The following is a 16761-nucleotide window of genomic DNA, read 5'->3' as shown; positions in this document are numbered from 1 at the left end:
CAAATATTCTGATTCTTTCTACTTTTATTTAAATATTTTTATGTATTTATTTGATTTAGTGGCTGGGTGGGGGCATGGATGGGGGAGTTGAACTTAAGTGAAAACTTAAAAACCCAGAAAGATTAATGGGGCGCTTGCATCCCATGCTGGCTTCCACTTTCTTTTGGGGTAGCCGAACATCCCCCAAAAAGCTGTGCGCCCTGTGGCAGGGCAGGAAAGAGAGCATCTTAACCCACTTCCCTGGACTGGTTTTTGTTTCGGAAACCATGCAGAATTCTTTCTTTCTTTTCCAACCATGGAACTGTGGAGATGAAAGGCTGTCTTGCGGCAATTCTCGAGTGTATGGTGCGAACACGGCCTAAGTACAGTGGTACCTCGGGTTACAGACGCTTCAGGTTACAGGCGCTTCAGGTTACAGACTCCGCTAACCCAGAAATAGTACCTCCGGTTAAGAACTTTGCTTCAGGATGAGAACAGAAATCGCACGATGGCGGCGTGGCAGCAGCAGGAGGCCCCATTAGCTAAAGTGGTACCTCAGGTTAAGAACAGTTTCAGAACGAATTAAGTTCTTAACCTGAGGTACCACTTTACCATTCAGAGAAGAACCTAGGAGACCAGGTTTGCAACGTCCAGCCATGCCAAGGGGTGTGTGCAGATTACGAAACAATTATCTGATACGACCCGTCCTTTCCACCATCTGGGAAGCAGCTGGCAGCCCTCCAGCTCGGCCCCAGCAGCTTCTCGCGAAAACGGTTAGGGAGGCTTTAATCCGACAGAAGAATGAATCTCACAAACACAGAGAGCGCGTCATGGAAACAGTCGAGAAGCCACAGAGTCGCTCCCCGCCCCGCACACACGCACCCCCATGTCAACTCTCTCTGAGCCACAAAGTTTATCTCTTTCATGCTGCTTTCAGAAAGTCATGCTCACTGCACTCTTTATAACAATGCCTCCCATTTGAGGGATGGGTTTCTGAAGAGGAAAATCTATTCACAGCAGGAAAAGAAAGAGTGAGGTACAGTGGTACCTCGGGTTACAGACGCTTCAGGTTACAGACTCTGCTAACCCAGAAATAATACCTCAGGTTAAGAACTTTACCTCAGGATGGGAGCAGAAATCGCATAGCAGCAGCAGGAGGCCCCATTAGCTTAAGTGGTACCTCAGGTTCAGAACAGTTTCAGGTTAAGAACAGACCTCCAGAACGAATTAAGTTCTTAACCTGAGATACCACTGTATATATTTTGAGGGGTTAACCAGCCAAGCTGTCTCTCTTTACCCAGTCCCCCCCCCTCTTTTCTGAACCTTTTCCGACTCTACAATATCCTATTTGAGTTGGGAAAGGTCCAGAAATGGATAATCAAAATGATTGAGGGGATGGAGCGGCTCAGCTATGAGGAAAGGTTGCAGTGTTCGGGACTTCATATGTTAGAGAAAAGGCCAGGGAGAAGTGGCACGGAAAAGGTTCGCAGAATTATGCATGGCGTGGAGAAAGAGCATAGGGAAAAGTTCCCCCTGCAAGAACTCGTGGACATCCCATGAAGCTGAATGTGGGAAGATTCAGGACAGGTAAGAGAAAGCCCTTCTTCACGCAGCGGCCAGTTGAACTATGGAACTCACTCCTCCAGGAGTCAGGGATGGCCACCAACCTAGATGGCTTTAAAAGAGAATGGACACATCCTCTTCCCTCCTCATTCCATTTTCCTTTCGTGCCATGCCTTCTTAGATCAGCCCAAGGGTAGGGACAACACTGTGTTTCGTTGAGATGTGAGCCTTGGGAGCCTTTCCAGGTGAAAAGTGGGATATAAATGCTTTGCATCAGTTAAAATTGTGGGCCAGGATGTATCAGGATTCAAGAGTGACAAGACAGAGGGCGTTGAAGGCTATGCAGCTTGGGCAAAATCAGAGACCAAAGAATCATAGAACTGGAAGGGGCATCAAGGGGCATCTAGTCCAACCCCCGGCAATGCAGGAATCGCAAAATAATCCCTGGCAGATGGCCATCTAACCTCTGCTTAAAAACCTCCCACAAAGGAGAGTCTGCTGTCGAACAACTCTTGCGTTCAGGAAGTTCTTTCTAATGTCATATTAACCACTTTGAGCATCTTACTGGTCAAAGAGCAGGGTGAAGACATTTTCTGATTTATTTTCAAAGGGAGTAACAGAACCTCAGCCCCCAGGAGAAGAGACTGGTCTTGCGTTTGAATCCTGCTTGCGGGTTTCCCAAAAGAGGCATCTGGTCGGCCACTGTGAGAACAGGATGCTGGATGACTAGATGGGTCACTGGCCTGATCCAGCAAGCTCTTCTCATGTTCAAGCATGAGCAACAGCCCATTGTACATCTCCAAACGAAGCTCGGGGCACAACTCCCCTCTATCCAAATTCCCGTGTTTGTAGCTGCACTGCTGCTGCCAGCCCAATAGGCTTTAAAAAGTGAAAGCAAATCTTTCCCCAATTCAAAATTCAGGGCTTGCTTAAATTAAATTATCAAGCACCCAAGGCATTTTGAATGTAATCTGGATTTCCCCAGAGGAAAAAGGGATTGGGAGAAGGGGGTGGGGCGGGCTGAATGTTTATGAATCAGACGGTTTTAAGTGTGTGCATCGGGGGCTGGAAGGTGGGCGATGTGCTGAAGAACAGAAAGTTGAGCTGGATGAGTCAGGAAGTTGTTTAAATTTTTAAAAAAGCATTTCTCTTTTCTCTCCCAATGCCATATCAGAAAGCTAAATACCTGAATAGAAAGAGGGCACCTGTGTCATTTATTGTTGTTATAAGGCCAGGAAAGTTCCGTGCGCTTGTCCTCTCATGGGAGAAAAAGAAGTCAGAGAGGGGAGAGGGTCAACTTGCCTTACCCTCCCCGCCACCGCCCTCCCCACTACTTGATCTCCTTTGTAAAAAACACCAGAGGACTGTTCACACATCTGCCGCAGAGCCTCGGGTTTGGCTCCCAGAAGGCGAAACGAGATGCAAAAGCAGAAGAAAATCTGGAAAGTCTACAAACTAATTTGCTAAGGTCTGCCTTGTCCCTCCCAGCACATTTTACGGATCAAGCTGTTCTGAAGCTTAGCTGGCACTTAATAATAATAATAAAAAAAGCATAATGGAAGCAGGAAGCCAGTGTGTGTGTGTGCAGAACACACACACGGTTATGCAACAAGCAAACAATTTCTTCCTAGCAACCATTTATCACTTTTTAAAAAGAAAAAGGAGAGATTAACAAATCTACACATTGCAGATCTGGCTGTGAACTCGCCAGATCCTTCAAAACAAAGCTGTCTTCCTCCAAATCCTGGGGAAAGAAGCTCTATTCCACAGCTCAAATGCGCACACCCCCGGCATCCATATCCATCCCTTGAGGCTCTTCCCTGGGTGCCACCCATCAAAAGCCCTGCAAAACAGCCTCCTCAAGTGCTTTTGCTTGGCTGGGAAGAGTTCCTGAAATGTGATCATGCCTTTGTCTTCCCTACATGGAGGTGTGCATGCGTGTGTTTGTGTGTGGGTGTGTTTATGTATGTGTGTGTGCAGAAGGCTCTGAACTTTCCTATGACTGGAATGTGACCTACTGTACATTGCTCCACCCACTTTTACCTCTGGCCCCGCCCACCAATAACAAGGAGGGCTCCCCGGGAGATCCCTTCCAGCCCCACCACTGTATTCTTCTAGTGTTATGAGTTTGTGGGTGCCAGACCACGATAAATCCCTGGATCCAGTAAGTGGTGGAATTTAATCAAGGCTTGGGGTGTTAAACTGGGTGCCAGACATCTTATCCTTGGAACCTGCAAGTGTTAGAAGCTAACCAAGTCAGGTGTTCAGGTAATCACCTAGTTTGATGGGCCATGAAGAAAACAAGAGAGAGGGGTCTCTATATGAGATGGAAAAAGGACATAAGCCTGAGTTTAGAGTTGAAAGTGTCTGCAATGTGACCTAGAAGCAAAGCTGAGGCTGGAAAGCCAGAGAGGCAGAGCACAATGTCTGATTTCTGGCTATAAGAGAAACAAGACCTTTTGGGGTTGTTAATGCTACAAACCTCTCCATCTCAGGCTCAGGTTGCATGTTGTTGTTGTTGTTAAGTCGTTTAGTTGTGTCCGACTCTTCGTGACCTCATGGACCAGAGCACGCCAGGCACTCCTGTCTTCCACTGCCTCCCACAGTTTGGTCAAACTCATGTTAGTAGCTTCAAGAACACTGTCCAACCATCTCATCCTCTGTTGTCCCCTTCTCCTTGTGCCCTCAATCTTTCCCAACATCAGGGTCTTTTCCAGGGAGTCTTCTCTTCTCATGAGGTGGCCAAAGTATTAGAGCAGGCATAGGCAAACTCAGCCCTCCAGATGTTTTGGGACTACGACTCCCATCATCCCTAGCTAACAGGACCTGTGGTCAGGGATGATGGGAATTGTAGTCCCAAAACATCTGGAGGGCTGAGTTTGCCTATGCCTGTATTGGAGCCTCAGCTTCAGGTTGCATAGATGTGTCAATAAACCATAAATCCTAAAGACGCCACAGTCTCTGCTGTGCCTCATTCCCAAAAGGAAACGTGAACCCCAGGTCAATGCCTGGAATCTCGCACTGCTCCAAGACTGGGGTGGGCAGGAGACTCTACGTCCCATGAACACAGAAGCAAGAGCAAATGCGAGAAGATGAAGCGAGGAATGTTCGCTTGCATTTTCCCCACTTCGAGAAACCCAAATGAAGGAGCTGTTTTAAAAGGGGGGCAAACCCTTGGGACACCTCCAAGTGACTCAATGGGGGCAAAGGCGGATTTAGGAGAGCACAACCGGCGTGGCTACTCTGAGTGCAGAGCTTTGGGATCACATGTGCCACAGCTATAAGGTAGAATGGAAAGTGAGACACAAGTAGGTGCCAATTTTTGGTGCCGCACAGGGTGCCACTGAAATTAGAGACCCCCCCCACACCCCAAGGTCCGCCACTGATAGGCATGAGCCACCATGGGGTGGGAAACAGAACCACTGGCATCACCCCAGTAAAAGAAAACTGGGAATGGCAGCCGGAAATGGGATTACGACTCAAGTTTTTGTCCTACGCGCAGGAAAGTAGAGGGAGCCCATGGATTCAACATTCACTCCTGGAGAAGCAGCATCTTAAAGAAGAGAAGTATATCTATCTGCCCCCCAGGGCAGAATTTATTATTTATCCCTTTCCTCCCTCCAGTGGCGTAGTGTGGAGGGTGCAGGGGGGGCCGGGCGCAACATCTGGGGGGCGCGCTCGCCGCCTCCAGAGTCGCCGAAGAGCCTCAGGCGCAGGCTGTAGCAGAGCCCCATGTCTTGCGGAACCGATGAGCTGTGCACGCGTCCGGGCTGAAGGCGTCCGGCAGGCAGCGGCTCTCAGCGCTCCCCGCGCGTCAGAGCCACAGAGGGTGCGCCAGGCAGCCCTGCAGCTGCTGGGCCATGTTGCATTTTCCTCGCCTATCTGCCCTCCTCCTCCTCTGGGCAAGCGGCGTCGTTTGGGCGGCAGCGCCAGCAGCAACTCGCCTCAGATCACCTGACACGGACCCGCCGCTGCCGCCGTGGCTACCTTACTGTAAATACCCCAGCCCAGGCAGCAGCAAGAAGAAGCTGGCAGCGGCGGCAGGTTAGGGGTTAGGGCCGCAAATTACTTGCCTTGCCCCAGGTTAGGGGGCGCAAATTACTTGCCTTGCCCCGGGTGCTGACAACCCACACTACACCGCTGCCTCCCTCATAACTGCCTTGAAATGCAGGCAGTTTCTTTACTCAGGAAGGTACCTTAAGGCCCCCTGTCACCGTGTACATTTAAAGCACCATGTAGCAACTTTCAAGAGTTGTGGCTTTCCCCCAAAGAACCTGGGAACTGTAGTTTCTTAAAGGTAAATACAACTGAGCAGTATTTACATTTTGTGAAATGAAATTAAAAAAGAAGGGTGCTGAAAGTGTTAGAAACTGGGATAGAAGAGCTAGCAGCCAAATGGCTCCTGGGACCTGGGTTGTGGGTGCCAAAACAGATTGTCTAGTTGTCATGTGGCAACAATTTTCATTTATTATTTTGAGAAGCATGAACTAACACACAATTCACATAAGTGACACATTTTTAGCAGAAATTGTTAATACATGTTTAATTTGGTGTTTCCAATAAAAATAATGGTACCATACTTCAGTTTTCAAAACACTTTACTCTTTATTGTTAAACTCCTCAACATGTTGCCTATCCTTAACATATACTTTGAGGCTTCGAAGCACATACATTATTTCAGTAATCCTTGACTGTCAACCAGGCGCAAAAAAAGAGCACCCAGACTTTTTGAGGTGCTCGCAAATGGAGAATTTTTAGGTGCAAAATGTGCCTGGCGCCCTGCTGATTTCAAACCCTACCTAAAATGCTACAAAGTTTGGGCTTGCGCAGGGTATCATATTATGAAAGATTACCACCGACAAGCGTGTATATATATATATATATATATATATATATATATATAATTGAAAATTTCGATATATATATTTTTATACTGCTCTTCCAACTGAAAACCCAGAATACTGCCCACTATAATTAAAACAATCAACACAAGTTAATTCACAACCTCATTTAAGAAAAAAAGTCAAAACATGCTCACACACTGAGGGGGTGCATTTCAGCTATTTTTGAGGGGGACAGAAGTGGAGACTTATTGGTGGTGGCTCTGCACGAGGTAGCTGTGGCAGCCATTTTTTCTTTCAGAACTCCACTGGGAACAATGCTTTGTCCCCTCTCAGTGAACTTTTGTGGTGGGGGTGGCCACTAGGCACCTCACAAAAACAAAACCGCCAACAGAGTTTCCAAAGAAAATCTTAGCTGGCAGGTTGGAGACTCATCCAAAGACTTTGGGCCAAAGTAGCATTTGAACCCAGGACTCTACAGTCCTAACCCGAAACCACATTTCAACGAATGCCTTTAAAAACAGTTGCTTTGTAGATGGGAGCTTGGTTGGTCATTTGTGGAAAAGGTCACATCCCTCTTTTTAAGCACCCATAAGATTACGAAGAGGGCCAATTTCTCACAACAATGTGGGTTTTTTTGTTTCGATGGGAGAAACCGCCACCAACTGGACTGTCTCCAAAGAAGCTGCCTCCAAAAAGCGTAGGAATGATTCACTTTAATTTGGCTGCGCTCGATCTCTGAACGCCTTCCAGGATGCAGCAAGCTACAACCTTCTTTTAATTATAGAATTACAAATAAATACCATTCCCAAGAAACAGCGTTCCGTTAATTTATAAATGGGCTCCACTCTGACGGCAAAATCATCCATCATAAACAAGCCATTCTGCACATTGTCAGATGGAAAAGGAGCAAATCATCAAGGGAAGCCTACCTGGCCATTGTGGCCTCAGTCCAGCTTCTGACCAAATACAGTGGTACCTCAGGTTACAAACACCTCGGGTTACAAACATTTTGGGTTACAGACTCCACTAACCTGGATGTAGTACCTTGGGTGAAGAACTTTGCCTCAGGATGAGAACAGAAATTGCGCGGCAGCAGTGGGAGGCCCCATTAGCTAAAGTGGTACCTCAGGTTAAGAACAGTTTCAGGTTAAGAACAGACCTCCGGAACAAATTAAGTTCGTAACCAGAGGCACCACCGTACCACTAAAAGGCTGCACCATATCCTTAAAGCACTCATCATGGCTTCCCCACAAGGAATTCTGGGAGTTGTAGTTTGTACAGGGTGCGCACGTGATGCCAGAGGCATGCGCTAAACATCGTGCATGATGTCACAGGTGTGTACTGCGGCGTTGAGCCCCTCCACTCTGGGGCCCAAGATGGCACCTCTGTACCCTGGCAGTGACAGCTTACTTCAACACTGGTGATGGGACGAGACCTCTGGCCACAACCCATAGGCAACAGGCTTGGACAGGGCAGGTGTTGCGGCACACACAGCTCTCTCCTCTGACATCTTGCTGCCACTGCTCACCTCACCACTGCCAGAAGCATCTTCCTGACTCTGCCTAATGGTAGGGCCAGCTCCTTACTTGCATTTCTTTTTAAAAATATATATGTTCTTATGTTAACTGACAGCCTAACCTACCTCACAGGGTTGTTGTGATGCTAAAATGGGAAGGAAAATAACCATGCATGCCACCTTGAGCTCCGTGGAGGAAAAGCAGGACAAAACCACGTTAAAGAAATAAAAAGTATATTTGCAACAAGTTCACTGATTATTTGGGGGCACATATTCTAATTGTTATGCTTTTGAATTATGCTGCTGGAGGAGACTCTTGAGAGTCCCATAGACTGATCAAACCTATCCATTCTGAAGGAAATCAGCCCTGAGTGCTCACTGGAAGGACAGATCCTGAAGCTGAGACTCCAATACCTTATGAGAAGAGAAGACTCCCTGGAAAAGACCCTGATGTTGGGAAAGATGGAGGGCACAAGGAGAAGGGGACGACAGAGGATGAGATGGTTGGACAGTGTTCTCGAAGCTACCAGCATGAGTTTGACCAAACTGTGGGAGGCAGTGGAAGACAGGAGTGCCTGGCGTGCTCTGGTCCATGGGGTCACAAAGAGTCGGACACGACTAAACGACTAAACAACAACAACAATTCTAATTGTTACAGTCGTAACCCACCTTCCCTCCAAGAGCAGAGGCAGAATTAGGGGAGCACGGCCGATTTGCATTCTAGCATTGTACAGGGCACCGCTGAAATGTGAAAGCCCAAAGTCCACCACTGCCAAGGGCCTCAAGATGGTGTACATAGTTCTCCTGCTCACAACAGCGCTGTGAGGTAGGCTAGTCAGAGAGGCTGTGACTTTCCTATAAGCTTCGTGACTGAGTGAGGACCCTGGTCTCCCAGGCCCTATACGTTAACAGCTATACACACTGCCGCTGAAGACTATTGGTCCATCAAGCTCAGTGCTGTCAACACTGGCTGGCAGCAGCTTTCCAGCGTTTCCAATGGGTTTCCTCAGTCCTTCCTGACTAATACCAGGGACTGAAATTGGACCTTTCACATGCAAAGCAGATGCTCTTCCCCATTTCTCTACACAATCAAGAAGGGTTTCCAATTTCAATTTCATCTAGCCACCCAACAAAACGCAGCAGCTTTTCTTCCAGGGGTTGCCAGCCCTGGTGACTTCCAGATGTTGGTGGCTCCCAGCTCCCTCAGCCCCAGCCAGCATGGTCACTGGTCAGTGATGGGAGTATAGCAACATCTGGTGGGGTGCGGGTTCTCCACCCTGATTTAATAAAATGCAATGTGCTATTATAAACCAAAGGCTCAATTGAACGCCGAAGTTTTGTAGGGTCTTGGCGGTCTCCATCTATACCCACAGAGCTGTAGCTCAGTGGTAGATGAGTGGTAGACCTTTGCATGAAGAAGGACCTGAGATGAATCCCCTGTGTTTCCTGGTAGGACTGGGAATGTCCCTTGTCTGAAGAGAGCCAACACTCCAACTCAGTTCAAGGCAGCTTCCGATACTGTTGGCTAGGAAGTTTAGAGTGCATCCGCCTTGCAGATCACCATCACCTTGTGCTCAATCCCTCCTGATTTCCTGTGGAACGGCCAAGAGCACCTGTGGCAGAAGATCTCTGATCCTGAAGGGCTGGTTAACTCGCACCCAGCCCGATCCTATGCATGCTAGCTCAGAACTAGGACTCGCAAAGTCCAGCAGCACCTGGTAAGAGATCACCAGATAGCAGCCGTTGATCACCTTCAACCTCCAAAGCCATCCCTTGAGTCTGTAAAGAAGCCAGAGGTGGGTGCGAGTTCAGGATCCGCCAAGCTGGTCAGTGGAAAGACGCCTTTCGGTGCACAAGCTGGCCGGAGAGGTCTTCCCCAACAGTGTTTGAAAATAGCCAGGCGCCAGGCTCGTCTTGTGACTGGCGCAGGTCCAGTTGTGACCACCTAGAGATCTCTGGATGCTAGCTTGGTGACCGACATCTCCACCTGGCTGGCCCCTCCAGTTTTCTTAAGCAGGTAAGTAGAAGAGCTTACTTACTGCATATATATCCCATATATTTTCTTTAAAATATAAAGCGGTAAAGAAATGAAATGAAAAAGAATAATTACAATAACAATCTCCACTGGGAGAGGGGGAATGGCGCCTAGACATACCATTGTGGCCACCATAAGCTATGTTTAAGGTGCGTTTTGGCAGTTAACGCATGGGTACAGATAGGTAGCCGTGTTGGTCTGCCATAGTCAAAACAAAACAAATTCCTTCCAGTAGCACCTTAAAGACCAACTAAGTCAGTTCTTGGTATGAGCTTTCGTGTGCATGCACACTTCTTCAGATACACACAGAGTGTATCTGAAGAAGTGTGCATGCACACGAAAGCTCATACCAAGAACTGACTTAGTTGGTCTTTAAGGTGCTACTGGAAGGAATTTGTTTTGTTTTAACTCATGGGTAGGCAAACTAAGGCCCGGGGGCCGGATTCGGCCCAATCACCTTCTCAATCCGGCCCACGGAGAGTCCGGGAATCAGCGTGTTTTTACATGAATAAAATGTGTCCTTTTATTTAAAATGCATCTCTGGGTTATTTGTGGGGCCTGCCTGGTGTTTTTACATGAGTAGAATGTGTGCTTTTATTTAAAATGCATCTCTGGGTTATTTGTGGGGCATAGGAATTCGTTCATTATTTTTTTCCAAAATATAATCCGGCCCCCCACATGCTGAAAAAGTTTGCTGACTCCTGAGTTAACTTATATATCTGAGTTTCTAACACTGTTCCCTGACACCCAAAAGGTAGCATTCCCTGTCCCATCAAATCAGGCTTGAAAGAACAGGTTGCAGTGTGTGCCTCTAGGTGTGGGGTGCCCACAACAATTTTTCTGGTTTGTGAGTGTGCCCCTGGGTCCAGGAAGATTGACAGTGCCTGATCAAAGCCATTCAGCAGAGTTGGCCCAAGACATTTTGCAGTCCGAAGCACATGTCAAGATAGTGCTCCCCACTATCTTGGGCAGCTAAACGCTGAAGACAAATTAGCATCCTTTATGGCACCCAAGGACAGAAGGCTAACAAAAAGAAGGCTGTATCGCATGCCCAGCTGAGTTCACTACCTCCGTCTCAGCATCTGCCACCCGAGGCAGCTGCCTCACTCCATGCAACACTAGGGCTGGCCTGCCCTCCAAATTTACAAGAACGGAGATTCCGACTAAACACCAGGAAGAACTTTTTGCCGGCGAGAGCCGTTCTACAATGGAACAGTCCACCTCGGAAGGTGGCAGACTCTCCTTCATTGGAGGTTTTTAAAAGCAGAGCTTGGACGACCATCAGTCATGGATGCTTTAGTCGTGATTCCTGCAATGAAGGGGGTTGGACTAAATGACTCTTGGGTTCCCTTCCAGCCCAACAATTCTATAATCCAGAGAGCATTGCAAGAAAGGGCTTTGCTGCAGAAATACAACAGGCTCCCCTCTGTTCTACCCACCGACAATAAGTAGCCTTTAAAAGAACACACACAGAGAGACAAATATGCATCCTCTAAAAATAGGCTGCGCAGATGATCACAAATTGCTTCTGAAACTCAATTTAGTTTTACAAAGTGTTTTTTTTAAAAAATAATTGCCTTAAAAAAAAAACAACACCCAACAACCTGGCACAACCCATCCTCCAACTTTTGCCATTTCCCAACACACACACTTCATTTCAGCTTCATCAAAGCTATTTGCATATGCAAATATTGGTTGGGCTGCATAAGGACTTTCCAATGAGCTTTCTTCTAATCAGATAAATATTGACTCAGGTGTGGTTGTGTTCTGAGGCTCAGTGTCAAGTTCCACCCTTCTTTGTGTAGGGATAACCAAATCTTATTGTCTCGGGGGAAAGGTGGCGCCCGCAGGAAACAAAGGTCACAGGTCTCTTATCCCTGAGCATCATAAAATGGTAAGGTTGGAAGGGACCCGAGGGTCATCTAGTCCAACCCCTGCAATGCAGGGATCTTTTTGCCCAACCTGGGGCTCAAACCCACAACCATGAGATTAAGAGTCTCGTGCTCTTACCATCTGAGCTATCTGCAGCAGAGGCGAGGAACCATACAATAGCAAACATACAATACAATACAATAGTGAACATACAATAGTGAACATTCCATCCAAGTAAAATACTAGAGTTGCTAGATCAGGACCCTGAGATTTCACGGCTCAGACCTGAGGCCTAGAGGCAGCCCCTGTTGATCTCACAGGAGGCAAGCTCCAGTGATGTCCTGGGTTAGAGGGAGTGGCTACCAAAGAACGTAGTAGCCCAGTGGGCCTTATTTCCAAGTCAGCCGTTCCCCTCTAGATGCTTTGGACTACAACTCCCATCATCCTCTCTGGCAACTGGCCACTCTGGCACAGGCATTCCCAAACTTGGCCTTCCAGCTGTTTTGGGACTACAACTCCCATCATCCCTAGCTAAAAGGACCAGTGGTCAGGGGTGATGGGAATTGTAGTCCCAAAACAGCTGGGGGGCCGAGTTTGGGGATGCCTGGTCCAGCAACATCTAAGAGCACCAGCCTGACGGCAAGAACCATCTAGAGCAGTGTTTCCCCAAACATGGGTCTCTAGCTGTTTTTTGGACTACAACTCCCATTATCCCTAGCTAACAAGACCAGTTGTCACGAATGATGGGAGTTGTAGTCCAACAACCTCTGGGGAACCAGGGTTAAGAAAGGCTGAGCTAGACCACAATGGCTCCCTCTAGAGTGGTCAATACTGTGAGACGTGGGGTGACAGCCTGAAGCAGTACACTCCCTGACCCCGCCACCTCTGCCAACCCTGGCTCCTGCACACTCCACCCTGAATATTCACTGCATGAATGGAGAGCTGGTGTAGCACAGTGGTTAGAGTGTCGGACAATGACCTGGGAGACCTGGGTTCAAATCCCCACTCAGCCATGAAGCTCACTGGCTAACCCTGGGCCAGGCTGTGCCTCTCAGCCTAACCGACCTCACAGGGTTGTTGTGAGGATTAAATGAGGAAGAGGAGGACCATGTGCTCTGCCTTGTGCTCCTTGAAGAAATGGGTGGGATATAAATGCAATAAATAAATAAATAAATAAAGGATATCCCATCTTTCTTCCAAGAAGATCATGGTCCCCAACATGGTTCTTCCCTGCCTTCATTTAATCCCCACAACCCCCTGTGAGGTAGGTTAGACGGAGAGGTAGTGCTTGGCCCCAAGGTCACCCAGTGAGCTTCATGGCTGAGTCGGGGTTTGAACGTTCGTCTCCCAGGTCCTGGGAACCCTCAGGGTTCTTTTCAACTTTACAGTTCTGTGCTGGAATGTTGGAAGGGTCAAGGCTCTGTGGCAGCACATCTGCTTTTCATGCCTAAAGTCCCAATTTCAATTCCTTCCAGCAGCTCCAAGCAGGGATGAGAAGACTACTACCTACACAAAACCCTAGGGAGCTGCTGCCAGTCAGTGTAGGGAACACCCAGCTAGATGGGTTCAGGCACACACATTGTAAGAGACCGAGGGTACTGATCCAGTACAGAAAGCAGCTTGCTAATGTTCCTGTGTTTACTCTGCCTGTGACCCAAATCCCCCTCCAGAAGCCTCTTTCAGGTCACCTGCACCCCAAAATTCACCCACACTATTCACCAACTTACAGACACATCAACCCCCAGCCAAGTCCCAACACAGAGCAGTTCCCCAAAGACCTAGGTCACTACCCCCTCAGATGCTCAGAACTGCATCCTTTCCAGTAGTCAAACCAGGTGTTCTGCCCTCTGCAAATCCAGGTGTCCGCTCCCTGCTCTCCCTCCCTGGCCCAGGCCTGACCAGATTCACAATCGCAGCTCCAAGCACTTCTCATGGCAGGGGGCTGCGCTAGATGACCTTTGGGGCATCTTCCAGCTCCACGATTCTATGATTCACCTTCCAGGTAACTCCTAAGCAAAGCAGTCTTCCAGGGCCTGCCCAGGGCCCAGCCAGTTCTTCCTTGACCGGGCAGCCAGACCACCATGGTCCATAAGCAATGGCCGATGAAAGCCTTGCCTTTCATGTCCAAATAATCTCTGACCCGCCACCCTGCCACAGTCTCCAAACCTAACCCCAATTTATCCTCTGAAGCAACATTTAAAAATAATAAATCAGTCGCTCCTCTTCCCCCTCCAAGCATAAAAGCTGCCATTTCAGAGCTCTCTCAATGGAGCTTCCAGGGTCCAGGGCATTCTGGCTGTAAATGTAAGATTACTAGGGGCAAATACAAAGGGGAGCAAAAGGCTGCTTTTGCAGACATCCCGGAAGCCTTGTGCCGACTTCTACGGAAGCAGGCTGCTCAGCTAAATGGAACCTGTGGTTTGATCTAGCAGCAGGGCTCCTCTTTGAGTGCTTATTTTAAAACTGATCAGACAAAAGTCCCGAGAGGAGGGATCCAATTAATGGCTGTCCGTTGCGGCATCTCAATGGAACTAGCATGCTTAGGGACAGTCTATCTCTGAAAGCAAGGGCAGAGGCTTCTTGCCTTCATGGTGCTGCTCTCGGGCACCTACAAGGAGTGGCTGCGGTTCTTGGCGATTGCACTTTTCTCTCTGTCTCTCTCTGCCCAGTCACCTTTGGCTTCAGGATCCTACCACCCCCTGCCCAAACTGGATGGCACTCCCATGCCCCACAGAGCCACCCTATCCAGCCCCACGTAAACCCCACAGGACACCCAACCATTAAAAGTACCTCCCTTATCCCAGATCACACACCCTGTATATAAACTCTTTGTTTAGGTGGGCCCCTTTCAAGGTAGCCCGCTATGTGGAAAACAAAGGGTTGCACCCAAACAGCATAAGAGCCAACTCCCAGCGGATGAGGTCCCTTTGCCACCCAATGTAATATTTGAGGGAGCTGGGGCCCTCAAAGTCAATGGACATTGTCATTCAAATGGTGTGCATGTGCCACATCATGAGATGATTATGCAGGGCGAGGCTTACCTGCCCCCCCCCCCAATATTTTATTCAAGTTGGTATCCCTGCAACCAAGAGCAGACCCATAGAAATCTGTAGGACCCATCCATTCAAAGCACTCTTACACCACAGTCAGTCATGCCTCCCCTGCCCCAAGGATCCTGGGAACTATAGTTGAAGGATGCTGCCATTGTCAGCACCCTTAAAAACTACAGTTCCCATGATTCTTTTTTGGGGGAGGGGGCGAGCCATGCCCGGTGCAGAGCGCTTGACTGCATGGCATGGCTGCGACCTGAAGCCATAGGTTTCAATGGGTCTACTCTGAGTAGGGCTAACCCTGGCTCCAACCCCCAAACCCGTCCTGATGACATCGCCGTTCTGAAAGCCAGCATGGATGGCATCGCGGTTCTCCGGCGGTAGGGAGCGAGGCGGCTTCGGCCCCAGCAGCACTCACCGTTGGCGCCGTACTTCTCCCGGTTCCGCCGCACCTGCTCCGCGCTCAGCCCGCAGCTTTCGCGCACGCCGAAGCGCCGCAGAACCTCCTCGGCCGTCGAGCTGTGCGCGCTCTCCATGACGCGCGGCTGGAGCGCTCCGGCGCCCGCTCGCCTCGCCTGGCTGTGCGCTCCGGCGGCGCCCGCCCGATCCCTTGAACGCTGCCCGGTTCCCGGACCGGCTCCGGAGGAGGAGGAGGAGGAGGAAGCCTGATCCGGCTGGACGACGATGAAAAGCGGAAAGCCGCCCGCAGGTTCCCACCTACTCCAAAGCCAAATCGCCAACCCGGATTGTAATAATAATAATTAAATTAAATTAAATTAAATTTTAAAAAAACCCGGGGCGTTTTTTCTCTCTCCAGGTGCCTCGGTCTCAGCCTCCCGCGATCTGGCAGGAAGGGACTCCTCCGAGCCGAGCCCAGCCGGGCACCTTCCGCTTGGCCCCGCGAGCAGCCCTCTCCGCTTGCGCGCTCACAGCCGCCGCTCCCGTCCGCAGAGCCTGCCCGGGCGTTCCGCTACTGCCGCTGCCATGCCGCGCCTTGCAAAGTTACTTTCTCTCCACTCGGGTTTCCCTGAGCCAGGCCCCGCCCTCTGCCTCCAGCGCCCGGCCTCGCCTTCCCCCAGGATCGCTCGCCTCGATCACCTGCGATCGCTCGCCCTTTTTGTACGATTTTGGGGGGGGAAGTGTTATTATTGTGATTCTTTAAGCCTCGCTGCTGAGCGCGCGGCGGCTCCTCCCTCTCCCTCCTCCAGCCTTCCCCATTCACAAGCTACCTGCCGCCTCCCGATTGGTTCCGGCACACCCTTGATACCTTCCTGCCCTTCTGCCATTGGCTATGAGAGGCGTTCCAATTTGCATAGCATTTCTCTCTTTCCCCCCACCCGGGGGAGGGCGCTTTTCCGACCCGCCCACTTGTGCCTTTTAAGGGTTTTTTTTTTTAAAGGAATTCCCATCGCTGCAGCGATTGGGGGCGGGGCACAGCTGCACCTGTTGGATTTCTGCCTGCCATACACCTGCTGTTAACAGTCCCGCGCCGAAAGCTCTTGCTGCCTGAAACAGGGAAGAAATCTAGTACCCACGGAATGAGAACTAGATCCTCTCTCTGTGTGTAAAATTAATTCATAAGGGTACTTCATAATCACGGGGATAGGGACTTTTCAGTCTTCATTTTAACTAAGTAAACACACATTATTTTTTTTCAAATAAAGCAATGTCATGAAACATGTATTTTAATATTAAATGATTGCAATTTCAAGAAACTTGACATTTAAATTTTAATTCAAAATGTTCAGATATGGGGGGAGGAGGCACGGTCCAAAAGCCCTCTCAGCATCAATCTCTGGAAGAAAGCAGATGACAGCATACAGGGCATACCAATCCCATTCAGAACTATGTTTACTTGTGCATTAACTGTCTCTGTGAATGACATATTGCTTGTGTGTCATT

The 16761-nt window shown here is 49.1% G+C and overlaps 1 protein-coding gene across 2 annotated transcripts in view; it reads right to left on the bottom strand.

Moving 5' to 3' along the window:
• Window positions 1–16061, bottom strand: part of ATP2A3 (ATPase sarcoplasmic/endoplasmic reticulum Ca2+ transporting 3) — an 86762-nt gene extending 70701 nt beyond the window's left edge. The window contains exon 1 of one of the 2 annotated variants that reach the window (XM_081843485.1): window positions 15278–16061. In XM_081843485.1, the coding sequence (XP_081699611.1) occupies window positions 15278–15395 (118 nt within the window). In that variant the 5' untranslated portion in view covers window positions 15396–16061. The remainder of the gene's footprint in view (window positions 1–15277) is intronic. The other variant, XM_081843486.1, reaches the window with a different exon arrangement.
• Window positions 16062–16761: the final 700 nt, after the last annotated feature.

The sequence above is a fragment of the Podarcis erhardii genome (genome assembly GCF_964252035.2).
Source record: "Podarcis erhardii genome assembly, chromosome: 16".
Lineage (NCBI taxonomy): Eukaryota > Metazoa > Chordata > Lepidosauria > Squamata > Lacertidae > Podarcis > Podarcis erhardii.
The sequence above is the reverse complement of the archived record's forward strand: the minus strand, read 5'-3'. Positions and strand labels throughout refer to the sequence as shown.